At 39.1% G+C, this 17,494-nt stretch overlaps 2 protein-coding genes across 2 annotated transcripts in view; one reads left to right on the top strand and one right to left on the bottom strand.

Annotated features, from left to right (window-relative positions):
* The window catches only part of LOC140535569 (hemicentin-1-like), a 195,170-nt gene that overhangs the window by 142,059 nt on the left and 35,617 nt on the right, over positions 1-17,494 (top strand). Inside the window, 1 exon segment of the mRNA XM_072656966.1 lies at positions 13,330-13,339. Within this exon segment, the coding sequence (XP_072513067.1) occupies positions 13,330-13,339 (10 nt within the window).
* LOC140536239 (B-cell receptor CD22-like) lies at positions 5,214-13,150 on the bottom strand. Its single transcript, XM_072657962.1, has 16 exons — positions 13,082-13,150; positions 12,832-12,853; positions 10,574-10,639; positions 9,868-10,212; positions 9,440-9,688; positions 9,082-9,339; positions 8,731-8,988; positions 8,380-8,637; positions 8,029-8,286; positions 7,332-7,580; positions 7,169-7,256; positions 7,034-7,076; positions 6,703-6,771; positions 6,356-6,424; positions 5,950-6,033; positions 5,214-5,809 (listed from the first exon to the last, which is right to left on the bottom strand). Exons 1-15 carry the CDS (start codon positions 13,148-13,150, stop codon positions 5,956-5,958), a joined length of 2,379 nt encoding a protein of 792 aa, XP_072514063.1. The 3' UTR covers positions 5,214-5,809; positions 5,950-5,955.

Below are 17,494 nucleotides of genomic sequence, written 5' to 3'. Positions count from 1 at the left end.
AAACTTTAAAACTATTTAAAACTATAAAAATATAAAAAAGACTTACATATAACATGTAAAAAAACCTAAAGACAGCACCCCATCAGGTAGGTCAACAAACTGCATGATAAACAAATGCTGCCACTAGGGGCACTGTATGAAGAGAGGGAAGGGAAAAAGTTGGGATGGTTAAGGTTCTATAACAATGTTAAAAAAAAAACCCACACACAATAATAGAAAAAAAAAACATAATTTGGAGTTTGACCAAGCTGGTTCTCTCTTGCCATGAGAAACCATAAAGGTGGCCAGCTCTGGTGCACATGTATAATAAAACTAAACCTGAATAAAGAACATCAAACTCAGTTCTAATAAAGCTTCACAGATCACAGATGTATATGCTTTAATAATAATAACAATAATAATAATAATAATCAAAAAATAATGTAACAATAAATTAATTAAACAAAAAACAAATTATGTAATTAATAGTAACAAAAAATGAAAAGCACCTTTAATGGACCGGTTTGGAATAAAGACAAATGAAAGTTAAATAGAATTTGTCAGTACAATAAGATTATTGATCTGGATCTGTTGGCCTAGATGTTCAAAATACAATTCTGAGATGATCATATTAACTACAAAATAATAAAATATAATAATAAAATAATATGGTAATATGGTATATATTTTTTTTCCTCAAAATTGAGTCTAAAATAAAAATCTTTAATTCATATTATAGAGAATAGCAACATGTTTTTATAGTTTTTATGACACAGGATCTAGTTCACAAAAGTAGGGTTTGCATATTATGTAAGTAGCAAAAAATCGAAGTAGGTGGAGGTTAATTATTCAAATTACAAAGTCATTTGTCCAGTGCAAATTAAACAAAACAAAAATATTCTCTAAAAAAAGCATTGGTGTTACATGCCAAAACAGGTTGGCATGTGCTGCAGCGTCCTCTTGAGGCAGATCAGGCATACATTGAGCATATGATTAGTAAGAGGGTTTACAATCAGTTGACCAAGTTTCATGTCTCTATGACTTATGGTTTTTATTCGGCCAATACAGACTGAAAGTATAAATGCAGATGAAGACGGAGGAAGAATAATAATAACTGGGTTCCAGCAGTTCACACATGAACCACTAATGTAACAATATTAATAGAAAGATCCGTGATTTATGTTGTCTCGTAAAACATCAGTCCAAAACGTAGAAATTTCTTTTAGCAGATTTATTTAAAAGAAAATCAGACAAGAACAGTTCTGTTGATACAGAATGAAAAAAAAATAGAAAAAGGAACAAATATTGAAGAGCGCTCCAAAATCAGTAAATGTCCTGCTTAAAATAACTGAACAAACACAAAATAAAGTTTAATATGAAAATAAAGTTTAATTTGAAATACCAGAAAAAGTCTCTAGTCTCTAGTTTATGGCATCAGAAAGCAGAGTGGCCTGTTCTTTCAGCCCTGTTTAACATACAGTATAGCAACAATTTACTATGTAGAATAAATCACACTGCTCAGTAAACATGGTCTCAAAACAGGACCCTCAGTTCTCCATCTGTGTGGGACACACTGATCTACTCAGTTCTAAATGTCAGTAAACTGAAAATGAAAAACTGAGGAACAGAGTGAAACTAATGGCAAATCAGGCTTCATTCACAAGTAATAAAAACCTAACCACACCTATTATGTCTCTCTGACTGTGAGATCACAGGGGGCTCTTCCACTCTCTGAGGGTGAGACCTATAAACAATAAAATTGTAAACAAATGTATACAATTGTATGGGTTTGTTTGCCTTCTCTTTAACATATCTGATGTTTTTTTAAGCTACAGATACAGAATAATTTGAATGTCCAGTCAGTTGCTAAACCTCAACCCAATTGACCATGTCTTCCATTTAATGACACACAAACAAGCAGGGTCAAGAAGGCTGCAGTAAAGCCCTGGTGACATTGGGCAACATTTGAGTGCAGGTTTCAAAAATACCAACCAATTGTTCACTAAGACCATAAACTACTTGCTGGAATAAAGGTGTACTTCTACAATATGGTGTTCAAGTCTTCGTTTTTAACAGCCTGTAGGACACTAGTAGGATTCTAATCAGAGCAAAAGATTAAGATCTTAAAGATATCTTCTTTCCCATTCTTCAGATAACTTCCATTCACATCTCTGAATAATAAAAACTACACTTAATTTCCACAATCAGTCTCATAGTTCATTAAAGCTCTTTTGGACAAAGAAATGTTCTTACCGTTCAGTTTCGCACAGCAACAACAAGGGAGTGACAGCGTTAAAGTTCTGACATGGATGTGGTTAACACATTTAACTACAAGCTGCCACTCATTGAGGAAAGACCCAAGCTCAACATAGTAACTGTTCCTCTAACAGGACACATGTGACCTTTTACCTACAGAGAGAGAAATGAGCTTTACTTCAAACTCTTCTCACTATGATGTCTTAATTTCCTCTCTCTAATTTAGAGATGCTTATAATGTGCTCCATAGAGACCATTGTCTCCCTCAGCATACAGGACTTTAAGCAGTTGTTCCTTTTCTCCTGCTGCTAGAGGAAGCAGTGATGATCACTGGTGGTTTGATTAGTGCTGATCTCAGTACAGTATCAACCAGCTGTTCTGCAGTGGAGAATGAACATGATCAGATCTGAAGACCACAGTGAGATTCTGAACCTCTATCTAAAAGCTTCTCAGCAGTAGCTGTGATGTTATAATGATTTCTTTGTGGCATGGTGTGGCAAGTAGCTGATGACCAGAGGATAGGTAAATTGTGGTCATGAAGGGATCCACATGGTCCAGCCAGCCAGGATTTCTACACTGTAAACTAATTCCACACATTTTTAGGAACTGGCTTCTTTTTACTTTTATGCATTATTATTATCATCAGCATTAGTAGTAGGTGCTCATACAGTGGGGGAAAATATTTAGTCAGTCACCAATTGTGCAATTTCTTCCACTTAAAATGAGAGAGGTTTGTAATTGACATCATAGGTAGACCTCAACTATTAAAGACAAAATGAGAAAAAAAAAATCTGAAAATCACATTTTTAAAGAATTTATTTGCAAATAATGGTGGAAAATAAGTATTCGGTCACCTACAAACAAGCACGATTTCTGTCTGTCACAGACCTGTAACTTCTTTAAGAGGCTTCTTTGTCCTCCACTCATTACCTGTATTAATGGCACCTGTTTGAACTCGTTAACAGTATAAAAGACACCTGCCCACAACCTCAAATGGTTGGTGGAAGACCAAAGCGTTTCCTCTGGGGTGACCATGTCCAGGGACCCGGACCCCACAGGCATAGCTGAAAAACATGGACCATAAACAAGACTGGGGTGAAAACATGAACATGACCGTGACAAACCAGAACTCAAACAAAGATCACTACCACTTAACTTGTGTGGGGTCTGGAAGTCTGTGGGGCCGCCGACGTGACTTAAGAGGCAGACGGGGCCGCCGATGTGACTGGAATGGGCGCGCTGTGCACCATCTTGGCTTTACTGGGCACTACCGTGGCTTGAGAGGACGCGATGGGCGCCTCCGTGGCTTGACTGGCGGGCCGGGCCGCTTCCGTGGCCTGTGAGGGCGCGCTGGGCGCATCCGTGACCTGTGAACCCACCCCGACGCTAAATAATCAGACTAGTCTGCCTTTAGCTGGCAGCTAAACCCCCAGCTCACTGTAACTTTGGCTGTGACATGGTGGGGGTAGGGCGACCTGGGAGCTGGTCGAGCCTGATGGCCAGCGTTATGAGCTCATCCAGCTCAAGCGACTCACCTCGGCACGCCAACTCCTGCTGCAAACGGGGGGCAAGCCCGTTGCGGAACTGAGCAGCAAGCACGGCGTGACTCCACCCACTACGCGTAGCTAAGGAGCAGAACTCCAGCGCATAGTAGGCTACCGACCTGCTGTCCTGCTCCAGCCACAGCAACAGGTCGCCCGGAGTGAGCCCCCCTCGAGGACGCTGAAACACCACCTTGAAGTGCTTCAGGTACTCCGAGAAGGGCGCCATGCTAAGCTCCTCCTAGGCGGCAATGGCCCAATCCAGAGCTTCTCCAGAGAGACGGGATATAAGAAAGGCGACCTTCTTGGAAGGAAAAAGCAGCAACAGATGATTAACAATAAAAAAAAAAAAAACATGACACCCAAACTGGGCAAACAAAAGGGCACACCTGTTGCTGGTGAGGGATGAGGGCTAGGCTAGCATGCCAGGGCTGAGCCAGAACGATACAGAAAACCTAAACCTACAGGCAGAGCCTGGGGAAAACCATGAAACAGAAAGACAGCACGTCTGAGACTTACTGGACCTCCGGAGCTGAGGGATCCGCTGCCGAACCCAAACAACAGAACCAATACAATGACGGGGCTAGTTTACCAGAACACAGGCAATAAAGTCAAAGTCAAAGTCAATTCTCGGCCCTGGCTGCTTGCACTAGCCCTCCTTAAATACACCAGCCCACAGGTGAAACACATCAACAGAGCGTGAAGACAGACACAGGAAAGCAACTGAACCGTGAAGCAAGAACAAAACATGACTGTCAACATAAAAGTCTTCATAAGTACATTAGTCCATGACATGACCATGATAGGGGGAGTTTGTGTGAGCCACGTCCCGGGACCGCCCCTGGGGCAGGCGCAGCGGCGCGGGCGTGACACAATGTCATTTTCAGATTTTTTTTTTTTTTCATTTGTCTCTCATAGTTGAGGTCTCCCTATGATGTCAATTACAGGCCTCTCTCATCTTTTTAAGTGGAAGAACTTGCACAATTGGTGACTGACTAAATACTTTTTTCCCCACTGTATTTCGATGTAACCAACTAAAATTGTGGCTCAAGAAATTTGTAACGTTTCAACTGGTGGTGCTGTTATGCCAAATACCCAGAACCTTTCTGCCATGTACTCGAAGAACAATTGAGAGAATAGCTACTAGGCTGCAGCTGAGTGAGATTGCATTTCTTGACCACTATGTCATTGAAGGCCATTATAAAATGACCCTAATAAGTCATTTTGTATACAGTATACAAATATATTTGAATACTTTTTGTATACAGAAATGCAGTGCATATTTTGAGTGATTTGGAGAACCCAGCTGATGTGTCCTTCCATGCTCACGTTTTCCAACAGTTCTCTGTGCACATAGAACAAGGAAGAAAAACATCACAATGAACATGATAAAAAGGAAACCTACAGTTCAGAGTTTGCTTTAAAATGCTAGTTTTATTAATTATAATTCATTTCCATGAAGAAAGCTTACAAGATTTGTGCCGCTGTTGCAAGAGGTAGAACCTTTTAGGTGACGTCACCACTCAGCCTGTTAGACTGTTCCATCTGTGGGACCAACACGTTTAAATGTAATAGGTCTGTAATAAGTCCAGGTTCAGGTAAAAAAAAAAAATCATGGGAAGTTTTAGAAAATTCTCTGATCAAATCACTTGATTTCTGCATGTCTGTGTTGCGTCAGCTATTCCTGCACATGTATAACATCCTGAAATTGCCTTTTAAGCACATTTACAGCATATCTAAGTTTGAAGCCCTCGAAAATTTGTTTATTATACACTCTTAAAGCTTTCCTATGACATGGACAGCACAACACCCAAAGCCACCATTGTTAGCACTTACAGCCATACATGTAAGTTCATATCCAAGATTTGGGTTTAAAAGTGCAGACAGGCTTAAATCAGACAAATGTTAGAAAAATCTAAAGCTTGCATCTAAAAGTTCCTCATTTGAGCTCAGATAACATCTCTACTTCTTCTCTCTGGTTTGTTGTAGCCATTCTGGTGATACTGATAGTGATGTCCTCAAGGTTGTTCACTCTATGGGAAGATACCATAAGAAGATGTTTTAGAGTAGATCACAAAAATCCACCTGTCAGTTTCATTAGTTTACACTGTAACATTTTGAAGGAACTGTCTCAGATGATTGTTTCAACATCAAGTAAGTTTGTTTGCATTACCATTGTTCAATTGTTGTCCATATTCTCATAATCAGGAATACTGGAGGAGTCGGCTTCAGAAGGATAAGTACTATCTCCAACGTTCTGCAAAACCGAGAGTTGGATAACTTGAGCAGATGCTCAAAAGCAGAGTGCTCCAAACAACCCTTTCTGGCATTTGTATTATTATTAAAATGGGAGATTAAATACGTTCAGCAGGAAGTCATAGAGTCATGTTCATATGATGTGGTTGTTATGGTTGTTCACTGCTATTCTGGTTAATATTGATGGTGCTAGTGTTGGTTCGTCAAAGTCTAAATGAACTTAAATCTTTTTCATATACTTTCATAAAATATTCACTAACATTCCTTATTTGTTTCTTAGTTTCTCCACACTGTAAAGCTGGACTATAATAAAGCGAACTGACCTCTACCTTCTCATAATCAGGAGTACTGGAGGAGTCATCACCAGGAGGACCAGTGCTATCTCCAACATTCTGCAAAGCCGAGAACAGGAATGTGGGTTAAAATGCAAACAGATTGGGAAGGTTGGAAACATCTAGAGATAGAATGTAACACTTAAAGCTCACTCTCTCTCTCTGATGTGGTTTTCTACTACTATTCTGGTTGAGATTGATGGTGGTGTTCTCAGTGTTGGTGAAGACTCCAAGTCATATTCTTATTTATTATATCCACTAAGATCAGTGTTTGTTTGTTTTTATAGTATCTTCACACTCTAAAATAGGACTGCATCAGTGCAATATAACCAACTCACCTCTACATTCTCATAATCAGGAATACTGGAGGAGTCATCATCAGGAGGATGAACACAATCTTCAACATTCTGCAAAACCAAGAGCCAGAGAACTTTTACATCAAGTGAAGGTTCTTTAGACCATTAAATTGTTCTTCATAAAGGTTCTTTATAGACCTACAAGTGGTTCTTCTATTTATTTCCTCAAAGAACCTTGTAAAGCACCATAAATATTAAGAGTACAAACAATTTGGCCTGTAATGTTCTCAGTAAAGCAGGAAGAAAAACACAGACATGGAAATAAAACCCCAGACGAGCACTGACTGAAAACTAGAACTGTATAAGAACTTACTGCATAAATTTCCTCATTCACATTCCCATTCTGCTTCTTCCTTCTGCTCTCAGAAAACAACATGTATTCAAACAAAACAGACTTTTATGTTCAATAAACAAAACAACTAAATTCCCTTTTCATTGTTAGTCTCACCTTGTGCAGAAAACTACAGTGAGAAAAGCTGCAACCCCACAAACTCCAACAACTCCAACAACTACATACAGGATCACCCAGAGTCCTGCTGAGAGAAATACAAATAAGAATATTAGAATATGAAGAGTGACCTGGATAAAATACTGAATGAACAAGTCCTCACCTTTTAAAATAACCAATACTGCAGCTGATCTCTGAGCTCCATGTTGATTGTGAGCCTGGCAGTAGTAGGATCCACTCTGTAGAGGAATGTAACTGTGTCCAGATCCTACAGGTAAGCTTCCACCTTCTTTAAACCAGGTGTAGTTCTGCACAGGTGGGTTTGCATTACTGCTGCAGGTCAGATTCACTGAACTGCCCTCCAGTCTTCCACCAAAGGGATTGATGGACATTGACACATTCTTTGGAGGATCTGATCAGACAGGTAAGAAAGAAAATTATATTTGAAGGAAATACTATATGTTTTAGGAAATATTATAATGGATGCTACTAAATCATTGTCAACGTACACAGAACATTTAAATAGACAGCAGTGGAGTTTCTGTCTCCATGTTTGTTACAGCTCTGGCATGTGTATCCTCCACTCTCCTCAGAGCTGATGTTGGGAAAGCTGTAGGTTTGTCCTTTTCCTACTGATGATGATCCTTTAAACCAGGTGTAGTCCTGCACAGGTGGGTTTGCATCACTGTTACAGTTCAGAGTCACTGAACCTCTCTCCACTATTTCACCAGAGGGACTAATAGACACTGAAACACTCTTTGGAGGATCTGATCAGACAGATAAAAAGAAAATGATCACATTGAGAAACTTGTATTTTAGGATATCACCTAATGGAGGTTAATAAATCATCACCAACTTACACAGAACATTTAAATAGACAGCAGTGGAGCTTCTCTCTCCAAGTTCATTATGACTCTGGCATGTGTATCCTCCACTGTCCTCAGAGCTGATGTTGGGAAAGCTGTAGGTTTGTCCTTTTCCTACTGATGATGATCCTTTAAACCAGGTGTAGTCCTGCACAGGTGGGTTTGCATCACTGTTACATTTCAGAGTCACTGAACCTCTCTCCACTATTTCACCAGAGGGACTAATAGACACTGAAACACTCTTTGGAGGATCTGATCAGACAGATAAAAAGAAAATGATCACATTGAGAAACTTGTATTTTAGGAAATCACCTAATGGAGGTTAATAAATCATCACCAACTTACACAGAACATTTAAATAGACAGCAGTGGAGCTTCTCTCTCCAAGTTCATTATGACTCTGGCATGTGTATCCTCCACTGTCCTCAGAGCTGATGTTGGGAAAGCTGTAGGTTTCTCCTTTTCCTACTGATGATGATCCTTTAAACCAGGTGTAGTTCTGCACAGGTGGGTTTGCATCACTGTTACAGTTCAGAGTCACTGAACCTCTCTCCACTATTTCACCAGAGGGACTGATGGACACTGAGACATTCTTTGGAGGATCTGATCAGACAGATAAAAAGAAAATGATCACATTGAGAAACTTGTATTTTAGGATATCACCTAATGGAGGTTAATAAATCATCACCAACTTACACAGGACATTTAAATAGACAGCAGTGGAGCTTCTCTCTCCAAGTTCATTATGACTCTGGCATGTGTATCCTCCACTGTCCTCAGAGCTGATGTTGGGAAAGCTGTAGGTTTGTCCTTTTCCTACTGATGATGATCCTTTAAACCAGGTGTAGTCCTGCACAGGTGGGTTTGCATCACTGTTACATTTCAGAGTCACTGAACCTCTCTCCACTATTTCACCAGAGGGACTAATAGACACTGAAACACTCTTTGGAGGATCTGATCAGACAGATAAAAAGAAAATGATCACATTGAGAAACTTGTATTTTAGGAAATCACCTAATGGAGGTTAATAAATCATCACCAACTTACACAGAACATTTAAATAGACAGCAGTGGAGCTTCTCTCTCCAAGTTCATTATGACTCTGGCATGTGTATCCTCCACTGTCCTCAGAGCTGATGTTGGGAAAGCTGTAGGTTTCTCCTTTTCCTACTGATGATGATCCTTTAAACCAGGTGTAGATCTTCACAGGTGGGTTTGCTTCACTGCTGCACATCAGAGTCACTGAACTGCCCACCACTATTTCACCAGAAGGACTGATGGACACTGAGACACTCTTTGGAGGATCTAGAGACAGATATGACTTTAGTGTCTCTTGCTAATATCTAATATCACTGTGTAGTTCAACCATTCCCAGAGTTTAGTGAAGAATGTGGACTTTACTCACATCTGACTCTGAGAGTTTGAGCAGTAGAGGGGAGATGTTCAGATCCTCTTACAGCACAGCTATACCTGCCTGCATCCTCACTGCTGACTGTCTGCAGGTGGAGCTGGTTGTTCTTGATGGTCTTTGTGGTTAAAGGACGTCCATTTTTGTACCAGATGAATGTTGGATCAGTCAAACTGCAGGTGGTTTTACACGTCAGAACTGCTGATTGTCCCTCTGTCACTTCTCCAGGAGATTCCACATGGAGCTCTAAAACAGCACAAATAATTACATTTCAAATAAAGTTCAAAAAGAAAAGTGAAATTTCTAGATTTAGGATGTAAAGCAACATGAACAGGCAAAATTCTTCTGAAATAATTTACAGTTCTCTCAATCATTAGAAAGATTAAATGCCATGCTGTGTCTCAAAGGGAATATGTGAAAAATACCTGTAACACTGAGTTGAACTCCAGGTTTACCCAACCATCGTTGTGTCTCTACATTTGTTCTGATTCTGACATAGAACTCATGTTCATCCGCCTTCTTTACATTACTCAGTTTGAGGAAGAAGTGTTTCTGTTTATCAGTGAAATACTCGACCCTGCCTGAGTAATCTGAGTTTTGGTTCATATCTGGCGGCTCTTCACCATGAACTAGCCTAATGGCCCAAAATGTCTCCATCACTGTAAGACCTTCTGGATGGGTAAAAGATCCTCTCATAAACACTGTGGATCCTTTTAAAGCACATATTTGCTGCTGGTTGTAGTTCACACTCCACTCTGCTCCAGAAGCTCCTGAAACATATGATGCAGTAAAGATTTGATTACAGAGGCTGGAGCCCATCAGACAGTCAGAGTTACTGTAGCTTACAGCTTCACCTCTCTCCTCTCTAACTCCAGCAGCTACTGAACAACACTGAGCTGATTCTGAGAGAAACCACAAAGAGAGAAGAGCTCTGAGAGTCTTGCAGCAGGTTGAGGGAGGGGGTTGGAGAGAAGCAGGAATCAGCAGCTCTGAACAGCTCTAGTTCTAGTCAAGAACAGCTTAATGATCAGTTAAGCAGTGTATCACTACAGTAATGATGAAAGAGGTTTGTGAGGGGAAATAAAGGGAGCTGGTGTAGTGATGGTGTTACAGCAGGATCTGTTTACTCACCCACAACCATGAGCAGAAACACCAGAGGAAGAGGAGGAGCCATTCTGAGTGCCAGAGAAGCAGAGACTTTTTAAATACTTTTGTAGGAGACATGAAAAGTTTCAGCTTCCATAAATTATTTTCTGGATACACTTTTTTGCTCTATAACATGCACCCTTAATTTACTGATTTTAATATTTCTGGAAAAACATAAAGCATTCAAAGTTGCTTATACAGAGGCTGTTACACATGTCAAGAGGATCTAATCTAGGCTAGACTATGCTACACCCTGTGGACTGTCATGGTGACTCTTAAAATCTTTTATTTACTTAAAATCTTTTAATAAATCTTTTGAGATGTAAATTCCAGGCTGATTATCCACCTCCACTTGTATCCAACTGTTTTTTTCTGTCTTTTTCTTCTTCTTATTATTATTATTATTATTATTACAAGTAGTAGTAGTAGTAGTAGTAATACTAATATTTGTTATGGGTATATATAATTAATTTTTTAGAAAGATCAGTGCACTAACACTACACTAACAACCAGCTCTTCCTTGACAGACCAATTAGAGGATTTTTGCGATATAATGTACCACATGTTGTTCTATCACTGAATACTTCAGAATGACACTTGTCCACAAACAGGGTCTGTTAAAGCAGTTGTAAAGAAATAAAAATAGTCTTACCGTTTCATTACGACATACAGCAACAACAAATGAATGAAGACAGAAACAGCACTGGACTGTTGAACTGAATATGCTGAACACAATTAACTGCAAGCTGCCACTCCTTATACAACCCAGGCTTCTTATACTGATAGTTTCTCTGATAGGATGCACACAGCAGAAGACTTTTATCAGTTCACTGATGGATTTGCATGTCTAATATTAGAGATGTGATGTACTTCAAGGAGACCACTTTCTGTTTCAGCATGCAGGACTTTAAGCAGTTGTTCCTCTTCTTCTGCTGCTGTATGAAACAGAAATTATCACTGGTGGGTTGATCACTGCTGATCTCAGTACAGTATCACTCAGCTGATGTTGTGCAGAGAAGAATGATCATAATCAGATCGTCTGAAGAACAGAGTGCTGCTTTCCCACCTGCTTTCCCACAACCATGAGCAGAAAGACCAGAGGAGGAGGAGGAGCTATTCTCAGTCAGGTTTTTTTATCAACAGTCTACAATATCAACAGAACAGGACATTAAACTTGAATAACTATGCTTTTACGATCCTGCTGTTCAAAACATGCATTTTAATTAAGAGACAAACATCACTTGCAAGACCTTTACACAAAACAAATTACTTTTTAATGTTATTTCTATGTGTAAAAATACTTGAGAACCAATGCAACAGTCTTACTTGTGATAAGACTTATCAACAACATCTAAATGAATGATAGTGAAACCATGACTGCAATACTGCTGTAGAGTAGAAGTAAAACATTAACTGTAAACTTTGTTTCTTAGATATCCACACCCAAAATATGAAAAATCTGCCATAGTAAATGCAGTTTCCCATTCTAAGACATCTTTAAAATACTATTCAGTGGCTTTTCTCATAAACCAAATGCTCTTACTGATGAATAATAAATGGTAGCCACAGTAATGTAGAAATTCAACCAAAGTGGATCATATGTCATTACTGAGCAGATTACAATATGCTAACTTTAAAAATTAAGTTGCAATGACTGACAACTGAGTTTACTGTACTTACAAGGGTTGAATGTTTTACCTATGTGTATTAAAATAATACATCAGACTCAGTTCTGTGTGATTAATATTTACCAATGATTAATATATACCAATGATTAATATTTAAATTTCAAGAACTGATTTGGACATCCTAAGTTTTTCAACCAAGAAAAACAATGGCCAGACCCCAATTTATTTGGATATAAAACATGTAGTTTTGCACCATGTACATTGAATATTACTGCATTTTAGGTGTCTAATGTTACATTCAATCTAAATGAACCTAAATGATCTTATCATCTAATGATCCTGCAATGATTTTCATCAGTGTACACATGTGAAATGGTGAGAATGCAGTCAACACCCTGCATTCATTCAAACAGAATCTTTTCTGCGTCAACTTTATGAAGTTAAAAATGTCTGTCTAATATATTTTCTTACTTTAAAAATTGTAAATGGTTGTCACACTAATCAGAACAGTCCTGTTATAAAATCATAATTAAAAATGTACATTAGCTTATAAATGTTCACTACTAAATACCAGAGGTTCTTAGCAGATGCTTGATTTTGACCTGTAATGCTCACCCTGAGGATTATAATTTAGTAACTACATTCAAAGCACAGAAAACACATCTGTTACTAAGCTATACCAACTAGAGAAAAAAGCCAAAAAACACGATTATTGTATCAACAATGCATCGGGACATCCCATAGCATTGCCATCAAGAATAACTAAACTTTGGATCTAAAACATGTACTAGTACAGTAAAAATTAATAATAGCACTACTGCTGCATTTGAACTGTACAAAACTATCATGATCTAAATGATCTCACCATCTTGTAACGAGGCTCATCACCAGTGTCCAAATGTGAAATGGCGATAACACAGTCGACGCCCTGCATAAATTCAAATGTGGTCAACACATTTCACTGTAAGCTAGCATATGCAAGCTTATTAACATGCACTTTCTTCTTACAAGATGTACATGACCCCCTTGCTGCTCTACTGGTGTTAAGAAGGTGTTGGGCCACCAGTAGCTGCCACAAAAGCTTTAGGCCTGCATTTTGAAGCAGAATATCAGTCAGTCATATGTAATCATGCTTGTAATTCCATAATATTGGGGGTAGTGGGCTCGAATCCAAAGTTTGAAGTTTGAAAATGTGTATTTTTAGTAACTCAGGTTTATTTATTTATTTAGTTGTGGTGAACGAAATGGGAAGTGCTTGTACTTACTGAAGTAATGTCAGACCTGTCTCTCTGTTTGTTTTTAGTCTTAGGCTCCACCTATTTGTCAGTGTTCCCACCTGTGCCTCCTCACTAGCCATGCCCCCTTGTTAGTCCCAGGTGTTTTCTCTTCCCTTGTCTGTTCATGTGCATGTTAATGTGTTTACATGTTTGAGCCAGTTTGTGGTTATGTTAGCTTGGCCTGTTTGCTTTCTTGGTTAGTTTTAGTACTCTGTGTGTTTGTTTAGTCTGTTAGTTTTAGTATTTTATTTATTTTCCCAGTCTGTGTTATTTTTTGTAGTCTGTTGCTTTGTTTGTAGTGAATTTACCCTGGCAAGATTTGTAGTGGTTGATGTGGTGCAGCAGATAACACCACTACCTGCTAGTAAGCTACTGCACCATGTGGGAGACTAGTGTTCAATTACCGGTCTGGTGTGCTCCTAACACTACATTGGCCCACCACTGTAATAAGAGTGGCCTTGTAAGTTGCTCTGGATAGGAGCCTCAGCTACATACCATAAATATAAATGTAGACCAAAATGAGACTTGGATTCGAACCCTCGATCTGGATAACTATAGACCAATGCACTGCCTCTGTGCCACTATTGCTATAATAAGGAAACCAATTAAGGAAATAAAAGAAAAAATAGATTAATGAAACTGAAGCCTAAATAACACATTCCTAAACTGGAGCTTGCTCACCTCCAGCAGGCTCTTTATATTTATAGTAAAGCTGAACACAAGTCTGTATTGTTCAGCTCTCTATCTGTGTTTTTATATTTTTAGAAATAATTAGCATTAGGGTCAGTGTTCTGCTCAGTGCACAGTTTGAGAAAGTGTAGTGATTAGACTGAAGGAGTTCATTATCTACACTCATCAAACAGGTTTACTGTAAACACTTTTACTGAAGGAGGTCAATCGTTCTGATCATGACTGACTGACTGTAAACAGAAGCTCTGCAGGTCAGCTCATAAAACAGCACCTTGGACAGCAGTCTCACCTTTCCACATCTACATGCAACAAACCTTACAGGTACACTGTCATCTAGAGGATCTAGTGTGATATTACAGTAAATTTCAAGGCAGTTTTTAGATTATTTTACTGGTAAACCACTGAACTGCACATTCTCCAGTATTCCCTGTTCCAACATATCTGATTCAGCTCATGAAGAAGATGGTTGATCATCTTTAAAAAGCTGGGTCAGATGTGTTACAACATAGATAAGATAGATTAGATAGATAGATAGATAGATAGATAGATAGATAAGGTTGGTGTGGCGCAACAGATAACACCACTACCTGCCACTGAGCTACCACACCATGTTGGAGACTGGGGTTCGATTCCCAGCCTGGGTGACTATGCTGTGCTACTTCAATAAGAGTCCTTGGGCAAGACTCCTAACACTCCATTGGCCCACATCTGTAATAAGAGTAACCATGTAAGTCACTCTGGATAAGAGCGTCAGCTAAATGCCATCAATGTAAATGCAATATAAATAAAGCTATGCAGTGCAGTGGACCCAGAAGCAGCACTATCAAACACTGCTGTAAAGATCAATGCTGCCACTTTCTGTTAAGCTACATTATTGCATGAAGCCTTCAGCACAATTATTAACATTTCAAAAGCACAGGACAGAGGACAGGTTTTTTCCCTTTTTCTGAAGCTTGAGTCCTCTATAATCTTAGATCACATTGTATAAATTTGACCTCTCTATTGTATCAAGCAGAATTCCCAGTATCTGGAAAACAGCACATGTAATTCCACTCCACATGAGGAGGTAATGCTTCAGATTTTAATTTTAGACTGATAATAACACTATCATGCTTGCCCAGAATTGTAGAATCCTCGGTGAACAATCAACTCAAGGCATTTCTTCATGTGAATTCAGTCCTGTCAGACTACCAATCTGGTTTTATCAAAAAGCACAGCACATTTTCTGCCATAGATGGAAAGAAACACTGCACAGCCATATTCATTGATCCATCTTAAGCCTTTGATGCAGTTGATCATTCCCTACTTTTAAGTCTACAAAGTATACCAGAACGCTATAGACTGATCCAGCCATTACCTCTCGGCTAGACAGCAGTGTGAGGCACTGTGACAACAAAACAGTATATCAGACCTACTTCCAATAACTGAAGGTATTCCTCAAGGATTCATTCTTGGACCAATATTTTTTTCATATCTATATTAACGATGTTGCCTCTGTTGTTGTCTGTGAACTACATCTATGTTGACCACACAATTCTGTACTGCTCTGTGGAAAAACCTGTCTGCCTTTTAAATTTTAAATGTTGAACTAGTTTTAAATGTTGAAAAAATATGCTGATTTCTACATCTAATATTGATTTTATTGATTTTAAGCTCCCCTAAGTTAGTGAGTTAGTAGTTGTCAGGCCCTTGTTATCGCGCCCTCTCCCCGAGTGATCCCGAGCCGCTGCCCACAGGCCCATATAAAGACTTCCTGGTTGTGTTCAATCACTGTTCATAAGCGGCACCTGGGACTGGGAGCATTTAAGGAGCTCCACAACATCCACTCCTGGCCATGAATTGAATCTATTTGAATCTCCAGGCGTCTCCCTGACTCTCTGTGATTCCTCACGCGTTGGTGGCGTGTTTAGGTTGGCAAGAGAAACCACAGCTTGGTTTGAGAGGCAAGCGAGTTACTTTTGCTTTCTGCTCATGCTCCTAGGCGACCCCGACTCAAGGCAGTCGCTATATACTCAGGTTTGGCTTGCCTCATTCTCTAGTCATGCAGCTGGCTCCCCAGGTACCCCTGTTTGTTTACAGAGTGCGGCTCTGCACCTAGTTTGTAGTAGCTCCTGATGCCCAAGCTAGGCTTGTGGCTTTAAGTTCAGACCCCTCTTTAGTTCCCCCTCTTATTATTCCTGCTCAGCTCCCTGTTCCTCCCAGTCCCAGGTTTGTTCTGTTCACTATCTTGTTTGTCATGTTCTGTTGTGTTCTCTGTTTTGATGCTTAGTTGCTGCACTTGGATATTCATAGCACCATCTTCATGTTTAAAAAACATTCTTGCTTTGTTCCATCCCTGCTTGTCTGGCCATACATGCCATGACAGTATTAAGAAAAATGCACTTTTAAGCACCATGTTTACAGGCAAACTGTTCAGGCCAGGTACAGTTTTAAAGCATCTGTTTCCTAACTGTTATTTTTGCAGAGTGTTAGAGATAGCACTGGTCCTTTTAAGGACGACTCCTCCAGTATCCTGATTATGAGAATGTGGACTATACTGTATAAAAAGGTAAGATCAACAAAGATACTTCATATTGTAACAAGAAGCTGAAATAGTTTCACTCAAACCTTAAAAATAAATGCAAGCCGATTTTATAAAAGAGTTTACATCAACTCTTTAAAACATTTAAAAGGTTCTTCATACTTTGTTTCTATGGCAGTGTTCAAAGAAATCTTTGAATAATCCTTTCAACAGACTGAGTGAACATTTTTTTTTTATCAGCACATTGTAACTTACTGATAAATTATTATTTAGTAAATATTATTTTTTCAAATTATTCAGGATATTTTAATTAATTATATATTTAGTGTTCAGTCCATACTAATTACTGAATAAGTAAACCTTGCCTGTTACCTTCGCTTACAGTACTTTCTAATTGTGTAAGTGTTTAGTACTGTCATAAGTACCTCAGCAGTTCTGGACTCCATGTCCCAGAATCCCACAGGTAATCGCAGGAGTGATCCTTCTACCATCCATCCACGTTCCTATTCACCTGAGTACTTATTTGTATCACCTGTGTATGTTCAAGTAGCTAACTTTGAATCCAGGCTTTAGACTAGAGACTGAGAAATTCCTCATACGTCACGTGGAAATGTGATGTCACTTGGGGATGTGTAGTCACGAGGGAATTGTCCACGGTAGGACTTTTTTTTCTCCCCATGTTTTTTCCTACTATAGGATTATGTAGGAGTGTGTGAATTTTAAGATAATTCTTTATTAAACCCCACATCAACAAATGTAAACAAAAACCCAAAAAGGAATATACAGACAA

The sequence above is a fragment of the Salminus brasiliensis genome, chromosome 15 (assembly GCF_030463535.1).
Source record: "Salminus brasiliensis chromosome 15, fSalBra1.hap2, whole genome shotgun sequence".
NCBI lineage: Eukaryota > Metazoa > Chordata > Actinopteri > Characiformes > Bryconidae > Salminus > Salminus brasiliensis.
This window is presented reverse-complemented; position numbering and strand designations above follow the sequence as displayed.